The sequence below is a fragment of the Chrysemys picta genome, chromosome 2 (assembly GCF_011386835.1).
Source record: "Chrysemys picta bellii isolate R12L10 chromosome 2, ASM1138683v2, whole genome shotgun sequence".
Classification (NCBI taxonomy): domain Eukaryota; kingdom Metazoa; phylum Chordata; order Testudines; family Emydidae; genus Chrysemys; species Chrysemys picta.
Window position 1 is genome coordinate 180,375,233 of NC_088792.1, and position 22,521 is coordinate 180,397,753.

General features: G+C 44.0%; 1 protein-coding gene across 2 annotated transcripts in view; it reads left to right on the forward strand.

Moving 5' to 3' along the window:
• Positions 1 to 16,520, forward strand: part of LOC135981644 (uncharacterized) — a 33,425-nt gene extending 16,905 nt beyond the window's left edge. Inside the window, exons 2-3 of one of the 2 annotated variants that reach the window (XM_065585021.1) lie at positions 14,380 to 14,979; positions 15,913 to 16,520. In XM_065585021.1, the coding sequence (XP_065441093.1) occupies positions 14,427 to 14,979; positions 15,913 to 16,079 (720 nt within the window). In that variant the 5' untranslated portion in view covers positions 14,380 to 14,426 and the 3' untranslated portion in view covers positions 16,080 to 16,520. Of the gene's footprint in view, positions 1 to 183; positions 14,980 to 15,912 lie in introns of those variants that run through there. The other variant, XM_065585022.1, reaches the window with a different exon arrangement.
• Positions 16,521 to 22,521: the final 6,001 nt, after the last annotated feature.

The following is a 22,521-nucleotide window of genomic DNA, read 5'->3' on the forward strand; positions in this document are numbered from 1 at the left end:
AGGCAGGTGCTTGGGGCGGCCAACAGAGAGGGACGGCATATCCGGCTCTTCCGCGGCAATTCGGCGGCGGGTCCCTCGCTCCTTCTCGGAGCAAAGGACCAGCCGCCGAATTGCCGCCGAAGACTGAAGCGGTGGTAGAGCAGATCGTGATCGCGGCTTTTTTTTTTTTTTTAATTTAATTATTTTGCTGCTTGGGGCAGCAAAAACCCTGGAGCCGGCCCTGATTCTCAGAACCATAATTAAAATTTGCCTTTATAAGTATATTAAGGTGTTTGGGTAAAGGGACATAAAAGCAATTATAGGGCTTATCTGCATGGGATACTCAGGAAAATTAATCTGAGTGAAATTTTGAAGTGAATTAGTTAAACTGTGTTAAATACCTGTGTGGACACACTTAGACAGAATTAAAGTGGCCTTAATTTGATTTAGTTTAATTCACTATTGTACTGAGCATGCTACTGTATGGAGCAGAGACTTGGCCGATGACAGAGGCTAACAGAAAGAGATTGGAGGCTGCCCATCACGGGTGGCTGAGGAAGATATTACTCATTTCATAGAAAGACAAAATAACAAATGTCCGAGTAAGAGAGCTGATAGACCAGGACATGTTAGAAAATATCCTCAAAGAAAAAAGGTTCAGGGTGGTTGGGGTATGTACATTGTATGAAAAATGGGAGACATGGTAAGCAAGCACTGAATGGGGTACCCAACGGAGGAAAGAGAAAGTGAGGAAGGCCAAGGAAGAATTGGCAGAAGACAGGGACAGAGGATATTGAATGTGCTGGCATCACCTGGGAAGAAGTACCACAATTAGTGAGCAACTGTAATCAGTGGAGGAACTGGACTGTCCAACGTGTCAATGGCACAGGGCGGGTCTAAGGTAAGGTTAATTCTGAATCACCACAGTAAATTAGATCCCTTCAGCACTTATACCTAGGAGTTTGTTTTAAAGACTATTTAGCTCTCATACATAGAATATTATACATTCCATAGTGGAGGTAGGTTACATTAAACAGAATCAAGAAGAATTAGTAACACGAGGAAATCTTTGTGTTAAAATGTGATTGCGTTGTTTATTTCCATTGGGAAGAAGATTGGAGGCTTTGGCCTATTAAATGTTCCCTGGCTATTTTTTCCCCTACTTTATCTTTGAAACTGAATAGGGAAATGAGATACAAGCATAAATAAATCAACAAGAAGGTTTCTCAACACCAATAAACTAAACAAAAGAAACATTATACTAGGTGGTGTTTACTTATTGATGGCATCTTCATGAATGCTCCTCTTTTTGGAGGGAAGGGAACATTTTTGTACTTGTTTAATTTTCAACTATCTTACTCAGGTTTTGTTAACATTGTAAAAAAGGTGCTTGAATAAAATATAGAAGCAAAATTTAGCACAAGTTAGAAATTCATGTGAAACACCAGGGAGGAAGAGGAATTGTTTAAGGAGGTATAACATAAGGCAAATAATTTCATCCTATTGTTCTTAGTTAAGGAGAGGAAAAACTAGGTAACAGGAAGGCTGGTCTTGTGGTTGAGGCATTGGTCTGGGACTTGGGAGATCTGGGTTCATTTTTCAGCTCTGCTACAGACTCACTGTGTACCCATGTGCAATTCACTTAGGCCCTGATCCGCCAAATACTTGTGCGCATACTCTTGCCCTTAAGCATGTGAGGAGACCCACCAAAATCAGTGAAACTCATCATGCATAAGTGTTTTTAGGACTGGGGACTTTATCCCTCTGTGCCTAAGTTCCCTGCCCTTTGTCTGTCTTGTTTGTTCATAGATTCCAAGGCCAGAAGGGACCACTGTGCTCATCTAGCTTGACCTCCCATATGACACAGGCCATAGAACTTCCCCCAAATAATTCCTAGGGCAGATCTTTTAGAAAAACTTCCAATCTTGATTTAAAAATGGTCAGTGATGGAGAATCCACCACAACCCTGGGTAAATTTTTCCAATGGCTAATTACTCTCACTATTAAAAATGTACATCTTATTTACAGCGTGAATTTGTCTAGCTTCAACTTCCAGCCGTTGGAACATGTTATACCTTTCTCTGGTAGATTTGAAGAGCCCATTATTAAATATTTGTTCCCCATGCAGATACTTATGGACTGTAATCAAGTTACCTCTTAACCTTCTCTTTGTTAGGCTCAAAGAGCTCAACCAATTTAGCTTATCACTATAGGCATGTTTTCTAATCCTTTAATCATTCTTGTGGCTCTTCTTTGAACCCTTTCCAATTTATCAACATCCTTCTTTAATTAAGAGCATCAGAACTGGACACAGTATTCCAGCAGCAGTTGCCAAATACAGAGGTAAAATCACCTCTCTACTCCTACTTGAGATTCCCTTGCTTATGTACCTCAGGATCACATTAGCTCATTTGGCCACAGAGTCATACTGGGAGCTCATGTTCAGCTGATTATCCACCATGACGCCAAATCCTTTTCAGAGTCACTGCTTGCCAGGAAAGAATGGGCTACATTTTTTGTTCCTAGATGTATACATTTACATTTAGCCTATCCAAAATGCATATTGTTTGCTCGTGCCAAGTTAGTCAAGCTCTGTATCAGTGACCTCTGTTCTCTTCATTATTTACCACTCCCCCAATTTTCATGTCATCTGCAAACTTTAGTAGGGATGATTTTATGTTTTCTTCCAGGTCATTGATAAAAATGTTAAATAGCTCGGGGTCAAGAAACAATTCTGGCAGGACTCCACTGGAAACACACCCATTCGATCATGATTCCCTGTTTACAATTACATTTTTAGACCTATCAGCTAGCCAGTTTTTAATCCATTTAACGTGTACCTTGTTAATTTTGTATCGTTTTAGTTTTTTAACCAAAGTGTCATGCAGTTTCAAGTCAAATGCCTTACAGAAGTCTAAGTATATTGCATTTACACTATTACCTTTATCAACCAGATTTGTCATCTCATAAAAAAATATTAAAATCAATTTGATAGGATCTATTTTCCAAAATCTCGTGTTGATTCGCATTAATTACATTACCCTCTTTTAATTCTTTATTAATCGAGTCCAGTATCAGCTGCTCCATTCTCTTGTCCAGAATTGATATCAGGCCAACAGGTTTATAATTACCGGAGTCATCCCGCTTACCCTTTTAAAAATTGACACAACATTAGCATTCTTCAGTTTTCTGGGACTTCCCCAGTGCTCCAAGGCCAATTGAAAATTAGTATTATTTGGATTACAAGTATGTTTAGGCAGGGACTGTCTCCTACTAGGAGACAGGCTGCATTGTACAGCACCTAGTACAATGGGATTCTTGGTTGGGGCTTCAAGGTGCTTCTCTAATACCACCCCTAATAAGTGTCAGGAAAAAATTCCTAGCTGCGAAATCTAGTAGGCTGTGCATATCCCCAAGGGAAGTCATGAGAGTTTTATTATCCGAGTCATTTACAATTAGACTGGGCAAAGTACAAGAAAGTACAGTCTAGGAAACCATGCTGCCTTGGCAAGGACATGGACTACAGTCTCTAATGAGTCTTTTTCATCTCTAATTCCTATTCCAATCTGTGAAACTTCTGCTCTCACTGAAGTCTATGAAGTCAGTGCATCTCTAAAAGTGTCAGCCCTCGTAGGGTCAGGTGCAGCAATACATATGGCAGACTTTGTCATTGGAGGTGAAGGTATGGGAATCTTTCAGCAAACCTTTCCAAGCTCCCTGCAAGTTGAGATGAAGCTTATGTGCCTCCAGCATTTGCAGATGACTTAGACATCTACTGGGACCTATACATTTGGATGCAATGCAGTGAAGACTTTTGCCAGCAGTGAGTTACTGCTGCTCACATCATCATTTCCTTAGGATTAGTGTTCTGTAGTAATCTGCTTTGTAATTCCATGGTAGTACATGTAGTGCTTTGTCTTTTGTCCTGACTGTTCCTACATTTTTCCAGACCCTATGTCCTTTGGGGGAATTTGAAGCTCTTTGATGCCCTTCTGCATTGGACTTTTTTTTTGTAAAGTCTGTCACCATCTGCAAGAGGGAACCCAGGGGGCAGCTTCAAAAATGTTTAGTTTTTGTTCCAAACAGCTTTCCTGAGGGGCTTGTGTACAATCACAGAACTATAGAAATGTAGCGCTGAAAGGGACCTTGAGAGGTCATTTAGTCCAGCCCCCTGCACTGAATGTCCTAAGCACAAAAAAAGGCAAGAAACCTCTTCAGCCAATATCACTAGAGATAGAAGAACAGGTTATGCCCTCCAGGTGCAGATCTCACCCTCGCAGCACAGAAGTCACAATAGTCTCCAAAATGTCCCCAGACCTATGGCGAGCCAGACTCTGGGGCCTGGAGATCTATATGAGGGGACAGGCTGGGGGTGATTGTTCAACCTCCCCATCACTATCTCCTCATTGGAAATCCACAGAAAAGTTAATGCATCCTGAGATTGCATCATGCTTCCCATGAAGAAGTCTGTGCTAGGGGACTTTTGCTCCCTTTCACACTCAACAGGCAGTAGGAGGCAGGGGAAGCCCTGGCAGAATCTCTCCCTTGAAACCTTGCTGCCAAGGAGGTGCATTCACAGAGCAGATGGAGAGGAAAAAGGGAGCAGATGGACCTGGGCTTCTGGCAGATGCCACTTGATTTGGGGGAACTTTGGGTTCTGGGGGCCTGGAACCCCTTTCCCCAGTTCTGGGTGTGTAGAAACAACATATCTTCCCCCCTCCCCTGCCACAATGATCTGGGGAAAACTCTAAATCCCAGGATTTTCCTCCCCAGTGTTGTTTTTCTGTGAGCGAGAGCAATCCAGCCCCTGGAGATCATTATGCACTTATGATCTTTTAAATTCGGTGGAGCCTAATCCTGAGGTCTTGACTCAGGTTTTACTCAGCCCTCACTCAGGCAAGGTTGCACTGAGTCTGCGAGAGGTGGTCTGAGTAAAGAGAAAGCAAGGGCTTCAGGATTTAGCCCTATATTTTAAAATCTCTAAGTGTACCTGTTGCCATTATAACTGGCGACTTTTGTCCTTGATGCCATTTTTAGCAGAAATTTTGAACTTTTGTATGACACGAGAATTTGCTTAACACAAAAACCAGTGACCTCCTGCATTTGCAGTGTTCACACATCTATGTGAAGAGGACCATTGTGTCTGAATTATGAGAAAAAGGTGAAACAAGCCAAATAAAATAAATGAGAGAGGTAGGAATAAACATTTGTCTGCCTTGGCAAAGCCAGAAAAGGACCAGTACATTCTGTAAAGTGAGGACTGAGACAGTCACAGAAAGATTATGGTTTGATAACACAGTAGGCAGAGTAGGAGCTGGAAACTTGCAGTCGTGGGAAGCTGACACCTCTAGCACTTTATGTGCAAGAGGCAGTTGTCCATCAGTTCCAAAATGACTCTGTGCATGCTGTTATGACAGCTGTTGGAAACTGTTACATCAGTGTGCCCTTTCCCCCTCTTCGGGAATAGGAGATGCTATGCTATTTTGGATACGTTTAGTACTCTGCTTGGTCTGGATCACAAGTGAGTGAGAAACACTGATAATTTTAACCAAGTACTGCACAGACCTGTTTGTTTCTGACAAACATTTCTATAAGGAGACCATCGTTTTCTCTCTCCCTTTCCCTGGCAAATAGTGCTGCTTTAGGTCCTGGTTCTGAGGCACTACTCCCTTCCAAAAGAAGCGAGTCTATCTGAGTTCTCACTTCGGCACCTGGTTGTCACTTCCCAAGCAATTTCTTAAGGGATACTGTCAGTTTGGTACCATCTATTACAAAAAATGAATTAAAAATAGTTTCAGCTTCTACACCTGCCTGAGTACCACTGCAATGCTGTGTTTTAACCATCACATTTCCTGATTTGCTCTTCCCTGTTGCTGTGTGATTTGCAGAAACAATGGGAGAAAGTGACTCGTTATACATGGGAAATAGTAAAACTGACTGTACAAAATAAACAAACTGAATACAATAGAGAAATTATCTGATCGTTCAGTTATAGTAACATTACCCCTAAAACATTGCAGAGAAGTATGATTTACCCCCACTCCAAGTATGTAATTTCTCTTTTCTCCTTATTAGCACAAGGAAAAAATGTCGTCTGTGTCTCAGAAATTCAGCATAATGTGGTAACCCGATGGGTTAAAGAAAAGTCTTTTGGTCAGCCTTAGCACTGCAAGGAAATTTGATTATCACTTGTTGACAGGAATGCAGGGCATGTCAAGTGTTCTTGCCGTGTCTATTTTAAATTGAACTAGAAGTTGTATTTTGAATTAGGACAGAGTTAAAATGCAAGGATAATAATTATGTCTTGCCTGGTGAATGAAAACTAGAGCACGCATGGTAGGGGCATATTTTACTGTGTCAGGGGTATGAAGCTCTGATTCGATCAGTGTCCACGTGCCCTAATTTAAAAGATACCTGTGCTATTTTGAATGAGAAAATATTGATCGCAGTAACTCCGAAGAACTAACATAAAATTACTTGTCATCGATAACTGGTTTAACTTCTTGCCCATTTTAGTGCAGTTATAAAGTATCCACCTCCTTTTGTTTAACCCAATATTTTACATGCTGCAATTCTATAATTTAGAGGCATCACATTGTTGCTTATGCTGTTAGGTGTTAAATACCTAGTGGGTCTAAATTTCCTCAGATATACGTCAGTGACTGACTCTATTGAATTCAGTAAGTTACTCCAAAATAAAGTTGGTGTAAGTATGGTCAAAAATCAGGCCCCTCAGTTGAGTTTTCAACATGCTGAAATTAATTGGCCTCCTTCAGGTCTTTCTGAAGCAGCAGCACGCAGCCTTGCCTAGGGTCAGCAAAGAGCATCTTTTAATACCTCTTTCCTCTCCTGCATAGTACCTGGCTGGCTTGCTCACTGCATCTTCACCTCGTCCCATTAGCCGGAGTCGGTGGTACAGACCCACAGAGTATGTGTGATTGGCACAATCTTTCAAACGGGCTGGCCCCCCTGATGTTTTGATTTGCAATGAGAGTTTTCCTTGTATTTGGACTGCTTGCTGTGGCTGATAAGCCCCTCCTGCCTGATAGAGGCACAGAGAAGTGAAGTGACTTGCCGGAGGTCACCCAGAAGATCGGTGGCAGAGCCAGGAATAAAACCCAGGTCTCCTAAGATCCAGTCCTGCACCCTCTCCACTACCACTCTGCCTCAGTACCTGGCAGAAGTCGGTATTTGATTTTGATAGCTGAAGGAAATCCGGCACAGACAATGGCAGGTTAAAGCAGGATTCTTGAGCACCAGGCTCTAGACCCTGTGTTTGAGAAAAACATTGAGCGCTGCTCTCCAGGCATTTGCCTCCTGTGGGGTGCAAGCAGCACCTCGCAACACTGGCCAGTTTGCAGCCATGATGTCCAATCTGATCAGTGCACAGCTCACTGTGCTGGAAAGCAGATTGAGTGGTGGAAGAAAGAGACGGCCAGAAGGCCCTAATGTTTCTAAGATGAGGGACACTGAAATTTTGATGGATTCAATATCCATTTGGTTTTAATCCAAGTCTGAGCTCGGAGGCAACACATTCTCTTCACCATGGAGACATACCTCCGGATAGACAGCTGCTTTGACATTTCAGGTTGGGAAATCTGCCCTCAGGGTACACATCAGATGTTGCTACATGGTGTCTTGACTGCTACACTCATGCACGCCTGTGAGGCTGACATGCCTGTTCAAAGGTGGTATGCCAGCACTGCTGTGGTGTGGGTGCCAACAAAAGATGGCTGCCTTGGGAAGCCAGCAGAGCACTGCAAATGCCACCTCTGCTGTAGCAAGTGTGTTCTCTGCATTGGCATGTTACATTTGCTCGCACCTGTTAACACTTGTGTGCTAATAAATGGCCTCACTGTACAGGAAAATAAGGCATAGGGCTTGTGATCACTTGTGGTTGCCAACAAACACAAATTGTACCGCTGTAGGCACCTGGAAAACCCACTGAGTCTAAAAGAGTGTACGGTAAATAAAAGCTTTCATGGGCACTGAGGGCTTGATCTTCAGAGCTTCTAAAGACCTGCACCTCCCACTGGCTTTAACTGGAGTCTTGGTGCTCAGGAGTTTAAATCAAGAGGATGGCTGATGATGGCACCATATAATAGGGAATCAGTGCCTGAGTAGACAAGTGACAACCCAGAAAAGTGATTGGACAGAGAGAGGATTAAATGCTGTAGTGCAGATCGTTAACATGTCTAATAATGTGTAGCATAAATTAGGATGTATTGCTAAGCAGGCTATTTCTGTACTGGTATTGTATCGACAGTGTCTGCTCCATAGTTCTGCCTGCTTCTGGCCAGCCAGGCCTGCAAAATATGTTTTAACAAATGTATTGTTAGCACAGAGGAGATCATGATGGTTGCGGAGCATACCTTCTGTTTGTGCTTCTTGGCACATGTGAACAGAAAGACTGGTGACCATATCCAAGTTTAAACAATACTATTATTCTTTTGCTTTAAAATGCTGCCATCCCTCTATGGTAATTTAGTTATCACAAGGCTTAGCAGAATTTGATTTTATTTTTTTATCATTTCGATGGATAATATCAATGTTTATTTTAAAGTATTTTTTAAAAAAATGGTATCTATTTAAGGTTTCTCAGTTGTGGGAAATTATGGAGGGCAGTGTCAGACAATGGTAGGTCAGACAGTAATGACAGTAGATGCTGAGATTCAAGAAGTTAAAACTTTATAACTGTTAAAACACAAATTGTCAACATCAAATGTCAAAAAAAGTAAATATCCTTAAATCAAACTCTAATAAGTTCCCAAACAGCATTTTTCTTACTTTGCCAATATGTAAATTTCAGATATTATTGATGGAAATATTTTGTGGTCGGTTTGTGTGTGTATGGTGAAATCAACCTTTACTGACATTTACCAGTAAGCGTTAAATCCTTCAAAGCTTAGTCATCTCCCATGTTAACAATAAACTTTTGTTTGATAATCTACACAGCCACGTCCAGTAAATCTCACACAATCAAAGTGATTTTGAATTGAATCAATTAATGGTGGTGGGGTCTTACACAAATGCTTTATATTATAGAACGGGTCGGTAGTGAATTTGGGACTAATGTTCACTGATGACATTTGACATAAAAAACTGAAAAACTCTGCCAGACAAAATAGCATACTGGATTCAGGATACTCCGGTTTAATTAAAAAAAAAACCACTGCTGCTTGGGTTTGGGTTTCTTTCTTTCTTTCTTTCTTTTGCGGGGGCGGCGAGAGGGGTTGTTGATGGGAGTCGAAACTGTAAATTTCTTCATCAGTTTGCAGGTATAGCCTAGTTTATAGAAGGGGATTAAGTTGCTGCATTATTTTTCCAGGGAGTCTCAATCCCCAGTCAATGAATATAAGAGCCCCGTCCTGCTAACGCAGAACCACATGTGTAGTCCTGTTGAACTCAACGCTGAGGCAGCCTGCTCTTTCCCCCGTTTTAACCACCTCCCTTTCAGTAGAAGTGAACTTCACCAACAAGGAGCAAATGCATTAAAAGCTGTTCTTGGATCCAGACTATTTCAAGGAAAGCCTGGGACAAACTTTGGCTCACAGCATGCAAATCTCTAACTGTGTGCTCGTTGCCCTTAGAAAGCAATAAGCAAATACATTTAGTTGGCAGAGTGCAGTGATTTCAGGACAGATGAGCGAGGAAAGAGGAAAAAATATGCTTAGAGCATCCCTTTTACTATGAGCCTGTGGGCCAGCTGGAACGTTTACAAGGCTCTAGGGTCAGCCAGCAGGGAGTTGCAATAATCTAATTTTAATTATGTGACAAAAGCATGAAGCATCATTTCAAGGTCTAACAGAGGAAAATGGCTCCTGCCTGCTAATAGCCCTTAGATGGTAAAAGAAAACAAGCTATCCCACAGAATTTAGATGTTTCTCAAAAGATTAAATGGGATCTATCACAACTCTCAGGCCCCTTGCTGTTAGAACACACACAATCACCAGGAAAAGGTTACAGATGTTAAAGTTAGTTCCCAGGAGGTGGTTGGGCAAAATAACAATACTGATGCCTCCCCACAACCACCCACCCTTAAAAAAAAACATAATCTGAAGTAATCAGAAAACAAACTCCAATAATTATATTAAACAGGCCAGCATGAAATCCAGAATGTACACAAACAGATTTAAATGCACAGAGCTGCTTCAATCTACATTCTCCAGCACCACAACATTCTTCTGGCTGTCCTAAACGAATAAAGCAGCTATTTGCTGTCCCAAAACAAAGCACAATAAAAAATTAACAGAATTCAAATCCTCCTGCTCCACCCAGACCCCTAAAAAGGGCATAAAAGGGCATTCTCTTTTGTAGTAACAGCATAGGGCTTATGACAAACACACAGGTGAACAGTTTTGATTCCACCCAGTAATGCAAACATTAGCCAATTTGTTACATTACATACTACAAGATGAATCTACAAGCTTCCTAAAGGATTTTACATTTTTGTTGAGTCTGAGATTGTTCAAACTTGTTTAAGGAGAAGCAATCAGGATCTTCATCCCTTTCTTAGGATGCACTGATCACTTTGTATACAAGTTTTTCCCTTAATTGCTTGTCCAGCAAATGTCCCCCCCCACCATGTGATGTGTTTATATTACCTGTTTTGCTTTTTTCCCCTGCTGATACATGGGAGGTTTGTGCTCCAGTTTTGTTATTACATGATGCCTAATAGTTTCTGACTATGAGACAGAATGTAAATCTTTTCTATGTGTATTATTAGAACTATTTATTTATTCCCATCAACAAGTCATATCCAATTATATTATCAATCTCCTGGGCTTCTGAGAACCTTCCATGTAATAGCATATACTGTATCTGAGCTTGATGAAGTGCTAGCTAGAGCTATTCCTACTGCTACACCAATTACTCAAATAAGAGGAATATATGGATTACTATGACAGCTCTACCCTGTAGGATTTAGATTGCTTATTATCTGTTCTCACATGTACTAATCAATCAAGTGAAATAATGTATTGCTAAATTAGTGCATAGCTTTGTCATCCAAGAATCATTAGCGCATTGTTATCAATGTAAAAAAAAAGAGTGAGTGGGGGAAAAAAAGTCTTTTCATGAATCAGAGCAATCACCATTTAAAATAGCTGCACACTAAAACAATATTTATCATGTAAGGCAGATGCAGAATTTGGTGTGTGTGGTCAGTGCACTGGCTTAGGTCTATTTTTAACTGGCTCTGTAAAACTGTAGAGAAAGCGGATCAAAGTATGCAGCATTTGTCTTCTAAATAGCCAGTTGGAGAAAGTGCTAGGTAAAGTGTTTCTTTTAAAAAGGGATGGGATAGACAGCATTGTGAAGTGGGTGTAATACTTGTGTATGTGCCATGAAGATTATTTAATTTATGTCTGTAGAGGAATTTAAGACTTTTGAGCTACTGCTGAACATAAATCTTCTTCTTACAGCCTTAGTCCCGTCTGCATGGGGCCGGCACTTTGAGTCCTTCTCTATTCCAGTCTGTCTTGAAGCAGTTTCTAGCAAACTTCACTGCCAATCAAATCCTTTGTATAGCACCCATCCATGTAGTTCTGGGTCTTCCAACCCTTCTCTTACCCTCCACTTCTAAATTAATAGTCTGTTTCCTATATATTTGTCTGATCTTCTTTTCATATGCCCAAACTACCTAAGCATGGATTTCCTCAGCTTTTCTATAATTGGTACCAACTTCACACTTGACGTAATTCATTCATTCCAAGTATGGTCAATCCTTGTAATGCCAACCATCCATCTTAACATTTTCATTTCCACTGCATTCAAGATCTGCTCCTGTCTCTTCCTCAGTGCTTAGCATTTGGATTCAGACGAAAGTGCAGGCCTAATTACTGTCTTGTAGATCTTACTTTTCAGTTTGATAGGCATTCTCCTAACACGGGTCACTCCACTCGCTTCTCTCCATTTAGTCCATGCCTTTCCTGTTCTGCTAAGTACGTTGCTGAGTTCACCAATTTCCTGTACTATCAAACCTATGTACTTGATCTTCTCTACCTTTTGGTAATGGCTGGCCTACTGGATTTGTTGTCTCCAGTCTCACTGTCTTCCTGCAAGGTGGTATCAAATCTACAGACCATATATTCTGTGTTACTTCTGCTGATTTTCATGCCATTTCTTTCAAGTACACACCTCCATCTCTCTAAACCTTCATCCGCTTCCTCTTTGCTCTCCCGCAGAAGCACTGCATCATCTGCAAAAAGCGTGCACCATGGTGCCACTCTCTGGATATTTTCTGTAAGCGCATTGAGCACTAACGTGAACGACTGGATATAAAGGTAAGGTATGATTCTCCACAACTTACTTTTGGGCCCATGGTGCTGTGCATCACTTGGTGGCTGCTGATGTGTTGGTCAAGTACACAACTTGGATTTTGTTAACTTTATTCCTTTATCTCTGTGTTTATACACCGCATTTGTTTTTTTAACACAAAGTGCAATTGAGGGCTCATGGACCTCAAACCCAGGTCCGCAAATCTCCGGGCAGTCCTCAGTCTGCAGCCACCAACTGGCAGCTTACTGGTACCAGTGAGGAGTGTGGGCTGGGGGACCTCAGCTTGTCATAGGCACCACCCATGAAATGCCTGATTGGTGGAGATATCTGGCTTCTCCAATGAGCTCAGACTAGCTATTTAACCCAGAAGGAAGCATGGGAAGTTGTCTGAGCAACCTGGTGAATCTCTGCCTGGCTGTTGTATTGAATCCTGCCTTCTCATCTGACTCCTGGGTTCTGGCTTCCTCCCTTGTTCCTGGTCCCTGCTTTCCTGTCGTGTTCCTGCTTTCTTCCAGATCCCTGCTTCTACCCACACTACCAGCTCTGACTCCAGCTCCGACTCTTGGCTTCATTCCTGACTTTGACACCAGCTCTGACGTTTGCCTTGACTATGGCTCTGAACCCTGGCTCTTGACTCCTGCTCCAACCACTAGGCCTGACCCCCGCTGCCCTCACCACTAAGTCTGACTGCCTACATCCCGGGCCACAACTGCTGGTGTGCTAGGAGCTCATATTAGAGTTGCTCTTTTGTGCCTTGTCTAGACTAGGATTTAAAGTGTGGTGTTAGCATGTAAGAGACCAAGAGACCCCTGAGCTTTGAGAAAGGACTTAGCTGGAACTCAGTTTTGTGACACAGGTCCAGCCGTACTATCTAAAAACTGCAATGGTCCATTATGAATAATGAAAAAATAAAGACATTTGCCCACTGCTCCACCTAGTGTTATGTTAAGTAAACTACATGATCACTTACTATTATTTTTCCTTTTTAGTATATTAATATCCCAAGGTAATCATGGGCATGTAGAGTGGCAGACAACACCTCTGATCAGCAGGTTTCCTTGCTAGTGAGAGCTATCTGTTAGTAAACACCCTCTCTTACTGGCTTCCTTTCACCTGTCACACTGCTTTAGTGAGCCAGCATTTCCAGAAAGGTCAAATAGCCCATGAAGGGAGCTAGTGCTTCCACGAATGGTATGGGGAGGGGGGGGAAAGGCAAGAGACATGATATAATTTCTAAAGGGTAAGTAGCTGGTCATGGAGCAATCATGTTTTTGGGTAGCTGTCTTGTGTCAAGAGACACACGTCTCTGGGGCTAGAAGGGGGTACAGTCAGGGCCGGCGCTTCCACTAGGTGACCCTAGGCGGTTGCCTAGGGCGGCAGGATTTGGGGGGGGCGGCATTTTGCCGCCCTCGGCAGAAATTCAGCGGCGGGGGGTCCTTCCGCTCTGGGTCTTCGGCGGAAATTTGGCAGCAGGTCCTTCACTTGCTCCGGGACCCGCCGCCAAAGTGCCCCGAAGACGCGGAGCAGAAGGACCCCCGCCAGCGAATGCTCCAAGGAGGAGTGCTGCCGCCTAGGGTGGCAAAAACCCTGGTGCCGCTCCTGGGTACAGTACCAATGGGGGGGAGGAGAAAATTGTTTTCAGTCAGTGTAACCCACTGTTACCTATTTCCCTCTGTGCCAATCCATAGAGGAGGTGAGCTGGTTACCGCCCCAGCTGGAGAGCACTGGCTCTTTAGCTCAAGCTCTAGCTGCCCATGCTTTTAGTCTGAAGGGCCCTGGTGTCTAAGGCCTGGTCTACACTACGAGTTTAGGTCAACTTTAGCAGCGTTAAATCGAATTAAGCCTGGACATGTCCACACGACGAAGCCCTTTTTTTCGACTTAAAGGGCCCTTTAAACCAGTTTCTTTACTCCACCTCCAACGAGGGGATTAGCGCTAAAATCGGCCTTTGCGGGTCGGATTTGGGGTAGTGTGGACGGAATTCAACGTTATTGGCCTCCGGGAGCTATCCCACAGTGCTTCATTGTGACCGCTCTGGACAGCACTCTCAACTCAGATGCACTGACCAGGTAGACAGGAAAAGCCCCGCGAACTTTTGAATTTTATTTCCTGTTTGCCCAGCGTGGAGAGCACAGGTGACCACACAGAGCTCATCAGCACAGGTAACCATGATGGAGTCCCAGGATCGCAAAAGAGCTCCATCATGGACCGAACGGGAGGTACGGGATCTGCTCGCCATATGGGGAGATGAATCAGTGCTAGCTGAACTCCGTAGCAGTAAACGAAATGGCAAAATATTAAAAAAGGTCTCAAAGGCCATGAAGGACAGAGGCCATAACAGGGACGCACAGCAGTGCCACGTGAAAATTAAGGAGCTAAGGCAAGCCTACCACAAAGCCAGAGAGGCAAACGGAAGGTCTGGGGCAGAGCCGCAAACATGCCGCTTCTACGCGGAGCTGCATGCCATGCTAGGGGGTGCAGCCACCACTACCCCAACCGTGTGCTTTGACTCCATCAATGGAGAATCACGCAACAGGGAAGTGGGTTCGGGGTACGAGGAAGATGATGATGAAGACAATGAAGAGAGTTCACAGCAAGGAAGCAGAGAAACCGGTTTCCCCAACAGCCAGGATATGTTTATCACCCTGGACCTGGAACCAGTAACCCCTGAACTCACCCAAGGCATGCTCCCAGACCCTGAGGGCACACAAGGGACCTCTGGTGAGTGAACCTTTGTAAATATTACACATGGTTTAAAAGCAAGCGTGTTTAATGATTAATGATTAATTTGCCCTGGCAATCGCGGCCAGTACAGCTACTGGAAAAGTCTGTTAACGTGTATGGGGATGAAGCGGAAATCCTCCAGGGACATCTCCAGAAAGCTCTCCTTCATGTACTCCCAAAGCCTTTGCAAAAGGTTTCTGGGGAGGGCTGCCTTACCCCATCTGCCATGGTAGGACACTTTACCACGCCAGGCCAGTAGCACGTAGTCTGGAATCATTGCATAACAAAGCATGGCAGCGTATGGTCCCAGTTTTTGCTGGCATGCAGACAACATCCATTCCTTATCTCTCTTTGTTATCCTCAGGAGAGTGATATCATTCACAGTCACCTGGTTGAAATGGGGTGATTTTATTAAGGGGACATTCAGAGGTGTCCGTTCCTGCTCGGCTGAACAGAAATGTTCCCTGTTGTTAGCCACGTGGTGGGGGGGCGGGGTGAAGTGATCATCCCAGAGAATTGGGTGAGTGTATGTGGGGGGGAGGTAGTTGGGTTTGTGCTGCATGTTAACCCGGAAACCCCAGCCCCTCCTTTTACATTGCAAACCCATTTTAAATGGCCAACCCAATGGGTCCTTGGTATGGGAAATGAGGGTGCTGCTGTTTGAAACCATTCCCACATGTTATGAAGGTTAAAAAAGCCAAAAGACTGGCTTACCATGGCTGCCTGCAAACCGAATTCTGTTGCCTGGCACGGCGTGAGTGATCTCTCACACCAAACCGACAGGCCCTCAATATAAGAGGAAAAATGCGACCTTGTAATGAAAGCACATGTGCTGTGTAATGTGAACAGCAAAATTTAATGTGAAAGAGTGTACCCATTGTTCTCTAAAATGTGTCTTTTTTTAACCACCTCTCCCGTCTCCTCCACCAGCTGCAAATGTTCCTCCTTCTCAGAGGCTAGCGAAGATTAGAAGGAGAAAACGGCGGACTCGGGATGATATGTTCACGGAGCTCCAGATGTCCTCCCACACTGAAAGAGCACAGCAGAATGCGTGGAGGCAGTCAATGTCAGAGTGCAAAAAAGCACAATATGAATGAGAGGAGAGGTGGCGGGCTGAACAGAGCAAGTGGCGGGCTGAAGATGATAGGTGGCATCAGCTTGCAGACAGAAGGCAAGAGTCAATGCTCCGGCTGCTGGAGCATCAAACTGATATGCTCCAGCATATGGTTGAGCTGCAGGAAAGGCAGCAGGAGCAGAGACCGCCGCTACAGCCCCTGTGTAACCAACAGCCCTCCTCCCCAAGTCCCATTGCCTCCTCACCCAGACACCCAAGAACACAGTAGGGGGGGCCTCCGGCCACCCAGTCACTCCACCACAGATGATTGCCCGAGCATCGGAAGGCTGGCCTTCAATAAGTGTTAAAGTTTTAAAGTGCAGTGTGTCCTTTGCCTTCCCTCCTCCCCCACCGATCCTGGGCTACCTTGGCAATTATCCCCCTAGTTGTGTGATGAATTAATAAAGAATGCATGTATGAGAAGTAACAATGACTTTATTGCCTCTGCAAGCGGTGCTCGAAGGGGGGAGGGGAGGGGGGAGTGGTTGGTTTACAGGGAAGTAGAGTGAACCGGGGGGCGGACAGTTCATCAAGGAGAAACAAACAGAAGTTTCACACCATAGCCTGCCCAGTCACAAAACTCGTTTTCAAAGCTTCTCTGATGCGCACCGCACCCTGCTGTACTCTTCTAACCGCCCTGGTGTCTGGCTGCTTGTAATCAGCGGCCAGCTGATTTGCCTCAACCTCCCACTCCACCATAAATGTCTCCCCCTTACTCTCACAGATATTGTGGAGCGCACAGCAAGCAGCAATAACAATGGGAATATTGGTTTCGCTGAGGTCTATCCGAGTCAGTAAGCTGCGCCAGCGCGCTTTTAAACATCCAAATGCACATTCCACCACCATTCGGCACTTGCTCAGCCTATAGTTGAACAGGTCCTGACAACTGTCCGGGCTGCCTGTATACGGCTTCATGAGCCATGGCATTAAGGGGTAGGCTGGGTCCCCAAGGATAACGATAGGCATTTCAACATCCCCAACGGTTATTTTCTGGTCCGGGAAGAAAGTCCCTTCCTCCAGCTTTCAAAACAGACCAGAGTGCCTGAAGATGCGAGCATCATGTACCTTTCCCAGCCATCCCACGTTGATGTTGGTGAAACATCCCTTGTGATCCACCAGGGCTTGCTGCAGCATTGAAAAGTACCCCTTGCAGTTTATGTACTCGGTGGCTTGGTGCTCCAGTGGCAAGATAGGGATATGGGTTCCATCTATCGCTCCACCACATTTTGGGAAACCCATTGCAGCAAAGCCATCCACTATGACCTGCATGTTTCCCAGAGTCACTACCCTTGATATCAGCAGGTCTTTGATTGCCCTGGCAACTTGGTTCACAGCAGCCCCCACAGTAGATTTGCCCACTCCAAATTGATTCCTGACTGACCGGTAGCTGTCTGGCGTTGCAAGCTTCTACAGGGCTATCGCCACTCGCTTCTCAACTGTGAGGGCTGCTCTCATCCTGGTATTCTGGCGCTTCAGGGCAGGGGAAAGCAAGTCACAAAGTTCCATGAAAGTGCCCTTACGCATGCGAAAGTTTCGCAGCCACTGGGAATCATCCCACATCTGCAACACGATGTGGTCCCACCAGTCTGTGCTTGTTTCCCAGGCCCAGAATCGGCGTTCCACACCATGAACCTGCCCCAGTAACACCATGATTTGCACATTGCTGGGGCCTGTACTTTGTGAGAGGTCTTTGTCCATGTCAATTTCCTCATCACTCTCGTCGCCGTGCTGCAATCGCCTCCTCGGCTGGTCCTGGTTTTGCTTTGGGATGTCCTGGCTCTGCATATACTCCAGGACAATGTGCGTGGTGTTCATAGTGCTCATAATTGCCGCGGTGATCTGAGCGGGCTCCATGATCCCAGTGCTATGGTGTCTGGGCTGAAAAAAGGCATGAAACTAGTGTCTGACGGAGGGAGGGGCGAGTGATGACATGGCTTACAGGTACAGGGAATTAAAATCAACAAAGGTGGCTGTGCATCAGGGAGAAACACAAACAACTGTCACACCGAATGGCCCCCCCAAAGATTGAACTCAAAACCCTGGGTTTAGCAGGCCATTGATTTCACGGAGGGAGGGGGAAGCAAATGAATACAGAACAAATCTGGTCCATCTATTTTTTACATCTTAAGCTGGCAGCAGACAGTGCAGCATGACTGATAGCCATCGGCATCTTCTGGGTGCTTGGCAGAAGATACTGTACTACGACTGCTAGCCATCATCATCAAGACAGTTCAATAGGACTGCCGGCAGGACTGAGTCTCCAGGAGACAAAACATGTCTGCCCAGGTGCCTCTGATTGAACTCACTGAGGAATACGACGATGACGGATACCAGTCGTAATACACCATCCACTGCCAAAAGGCAAGGAGCTGCTGCTGTGTAGCAATGCAGCCCCACGTCTGCCAGCACCCAGATAGCCGATGACGGCTACCAGTCATACTGCAGCGTCTACTGCCAAAAGGCAATTAGCTGCTGCTGTGTAGCAATGCAGTACCACGTCTGCTGGCACCCAGATGACATATGGTGATGGTGAGCTGAGCGGGCTCCATGCTTGCTGTGGTATGTTGTCTGCACAGGTAACCCAGGTAAAAAGGCGCAAATCGATTGTCTGCCGTTGCTCTGACGGAGGGGGAGGGGCCTGATGACAGAACCCCCCGCAACACTGTTTTTGCATCATCAGGCATTGGGATCTCAACCCAGAATTCCAATGGGTGGCGGAGACTACGGGAACTGTGGGATAGCTACCCACAGTGCAACGCTCCGGAAGTCGACGCTAGCCTCGGTACTGTGGATGCGGTCTGCCGATTTAATGCACTTAGAGCATTTTATGTGGGGACACACACAATCGACTGTATAAAACCAATATCTATAAAACCGGCTTCTATAAATTCGACCTAATTTTGTAGTGTAGACATACCCTCAGCCAAGATGGTGGCTGTCGCACCAGGATGAAAGAGGCTTTAATGTCTAAAATGACTTCTGACAAAAAAAATACTGTAGTCAAGTAGAGCCAAGATTTTAATCAGAGGCCCTAGAGAATAGACTAAGGTCTTATCTACACTAGAAAGGGTTTGCCTGTATAGCTTAACCGGCAAACCCTCCTAGTGCAGACACAAGCCAGCAAAAGAGGGCTTTGGCAGGTGTGCCTTTATTCCAGTTCCCTGAGTGAAATAAGATGGTGTAACTGCATCTACACTGTGACTTTTGCCAGTACATAAATATTGTAAAAAACTCAGACCCCTCACTGACATTACTATATTGGCAAAGGTTTCTGGTGTAGACCTGGCATAAAGATATTGTTTTGCAATCCTACAGACTGATCCAGAACTGGAGGGCAGGGCCAGCTCCAGGCACCAGCGTAGGAAGCTGGTGCTTGGGGTGGCCAATTCAAAGGGGTGGCACTCCGTCCGGTATCGGAGCAGCACGACTGGGTCTTCGGTGGGAATTCGGCTGCGGGTCCCTCATTCCCTGTCTTCCCCTTTGAGCTGCCGCCGAAGAAGCAGCGCGATTGAGCTGCCGCCGAAGTGCCACCGCTCGTCTATTTTTTTTATTTTTTTTTTTGCCGCTTGGGACGGCTGAAAAGCTGGAGCCAGCCCTGCTGGAGGGTCAACCTCAGCCTAGTTCAAGTATTACTTAGGCTAACCTTGCTAAAGCATCTCCAGGAGATGATATAAGTGATCTCTCTTCCTGAACCTCCATAGTTCTAGGTACTTCCAAGGTACAAACAGAACCCCAGATAAGGGAAGCAGTCACTTCAGCACAGCTGAATCACAGGACAGGAAAAGTTTGTTACACTGTAAAGATTTTGACTTGGAGCAGAGTCTAACTGTTCCACCTGACTATTTTTATAAGGAAATATTTAATTGGGTTTTGCTACATTTACTGATTCGTATTTATCTCTTATCCCTGCCACACTTTAGTGTAGCACCAATTTATCCAAAGCTTCTAGAGAAGAAGAATGGAACTAAAAGCTACAACAGGTGTTCAGGCATTAAAAAGTTTTAAAATCACTCATTAAAAAGTAAATAGAATCCAGAAGGAATAAGAGAAAATAAAATATCTCGATCATTGTGTGGGGATGTAGGGGATAATGAGTAAACCTGTTTCACTATTTATATATCAGTAGGATCTTTATTTCAGAGTAATTCCACAAGGGCAAAATTCCCTTTATATAATGAAACTCTAGGTAAGAATGCTAGTGTTAATTGGATAAAAAACTAATTGTGGTTAAGTGGATTTGCAGGTACACTAGGGTAAGTTATGCTGACCTCCTCTGTTCTCTAGGATAAATTGTTCATAAAACCCCCCTACAATACATAAATAGCCATCCCAGAATTCGCACAACAGCTCTGTTGGCTTATGTATGGAATAACGCTCCAAGAGTTAACTAAAGGTTGGTCACAACATGGAGAGTAGTAAGCGATTGAACCCAGATATAGTATCTTCAAAAGAACTACACCGATGTCCGGAGCAAGACTTCCTTTTGCTGGTGCCTTCCTAATCAAAAGGAAAAGAGAGGGAAATCAGTGAGCCAAAGTCAGTCCTAGCACAACTGGTTACTACTGTTGATTTTAGTAAATCTTTACCTTTTTTTATATGCAATAGGTTTTAAAACAAAGGAAAAGGAGAGAATTTTTTTCTTTTAATTCTTATTTTTGGGGTGCAATAGGGATTTTTCTGTGCTAAAACATTACAGTGTTTAACCCTCCCTTACCAATCTTATCCTTCCCCCAATCTTTCCCAACCCAAAGGTTGGCCTTTTAAGTTAAAACCTGAGTCTTAAATCAATTTGGATTTCCTGAGTAGCTATACTTAAGTGTCCAAGCCCCTTCTCACCTTGTGCTAGGAGGAGAAGTGCTGGTTTCTCTTTGAAGTATACCCAGAGGAGAGACAACATCAGCTCTTCAGAAGGAAAACCACCAGTTCCCAGCAGAAGCATCCAAGTTGTATTAAAAAAAAAATTAATGTAGAAACCCAGATTGGTTTAAGGCTCTCAATTCAGATTTTTAATGTTGGGTCTGTCTGTACCAGTAGTGTCATGTCAAGGCACATTATTCTATTACACAATATTGCCCTGGTCATGTTATAAGTTTGGTCTTGCATGCATAGACAGAACCACACACAGAATAAAAACTATTACAGGTGTGCTCTATAAATGATATGCCTATATAAATGTAAATAGTTAACAAGTAAGGTGCCAGTAGATGGCACTGAAGAATAAGTAGCATAGTTCCTGCTTTCTGTAGATCAATAAAGCTTGTCATTGTGTACTGCAAATTACTTCTATGCAGCTCTTGACATGGAATTCTTAACAAAAACCATGTTATGAAACCACTTCATCCCTGGGACCAGATTCAGTAGAGCTTCATTCCTGGGTTAGCTTTGTTCTTTAATTCTAGACAGTGTTAGGGGTCTGCTCAGTTCTTGGCATAATTCAGGGCAGCCACAGGGCTGCTGTAATGTGCCCTTGCTTTTAGCAGTCCTTGATAGGCTATTACATCAACCCAGAATAGCCAGAGTGCATTGACTTCAGTGGGACTACTCATGTGAGTAAGGTTATATACTTGCTTAAATTGGGAATAATTCATATTTTCAATACCCTATGTTTCCAATAGGAAATGTTAGTTGAAAAATGGGCTGTTAGGCCTCAAAGCACTACTGAAAAGGCAGCCAGGCTCATGGAGATATAAAAAGAGGGGGAAGAGGTCCCACTAATCCAGAGAAACTAAAAGGAGAAAAATTAATTCGATCAATTTTACAATTAACATAACGAGAATTGTAGTGAGAGGGTTATTATACCCTTTCTCTTTTGCTATTTTATCTCATACTTCTATATGAACTACACTTCATAGTGGAAGGATACATGGTCTGAAATTGTTTTTAAACTTTTACATTTAAAACCAAAGAGCTCTGCGCAAGTAGCAATAAGCTACACAGGCGCTTATTATTGGTGCATGTCATGGGTGGCTGAAGGCATGAGAGGGAATGCACCAACAGCTATTAATGCACACCCTCTTGTTGCTTATTGATGTAGCCAGATTCTGCCACTCTTCCGTACCCACAAGTAGTCACATTGTCTCCCATGGGACTACACACAGAAAAAGGCATGGCTCAGCCCAAGCAAGGCTGGCAGAATCTGGCCCCCAGTGTTGCAATGATATGCTCATTCTGTTCTGAATGGGAGCAGGTAAATCTGAGAGGAAGTCTCTGTGATCACTGATGGGTTCAAATACAAATGAAGCTAAAGAAGTTTATTTTCACTCCCCATTAATGAAAGTTTAGAAGGATGGCATTTATATTTCACCATACAAAATAAGATTACATATAGTTTGCTTGGAGTAGGTTAGAGGATGGTGCAGCATTGCAGGTGGAAAGTGAATCACAATGGACGTAATCACTCTAGAAAGTAATATGACTGATTTGGG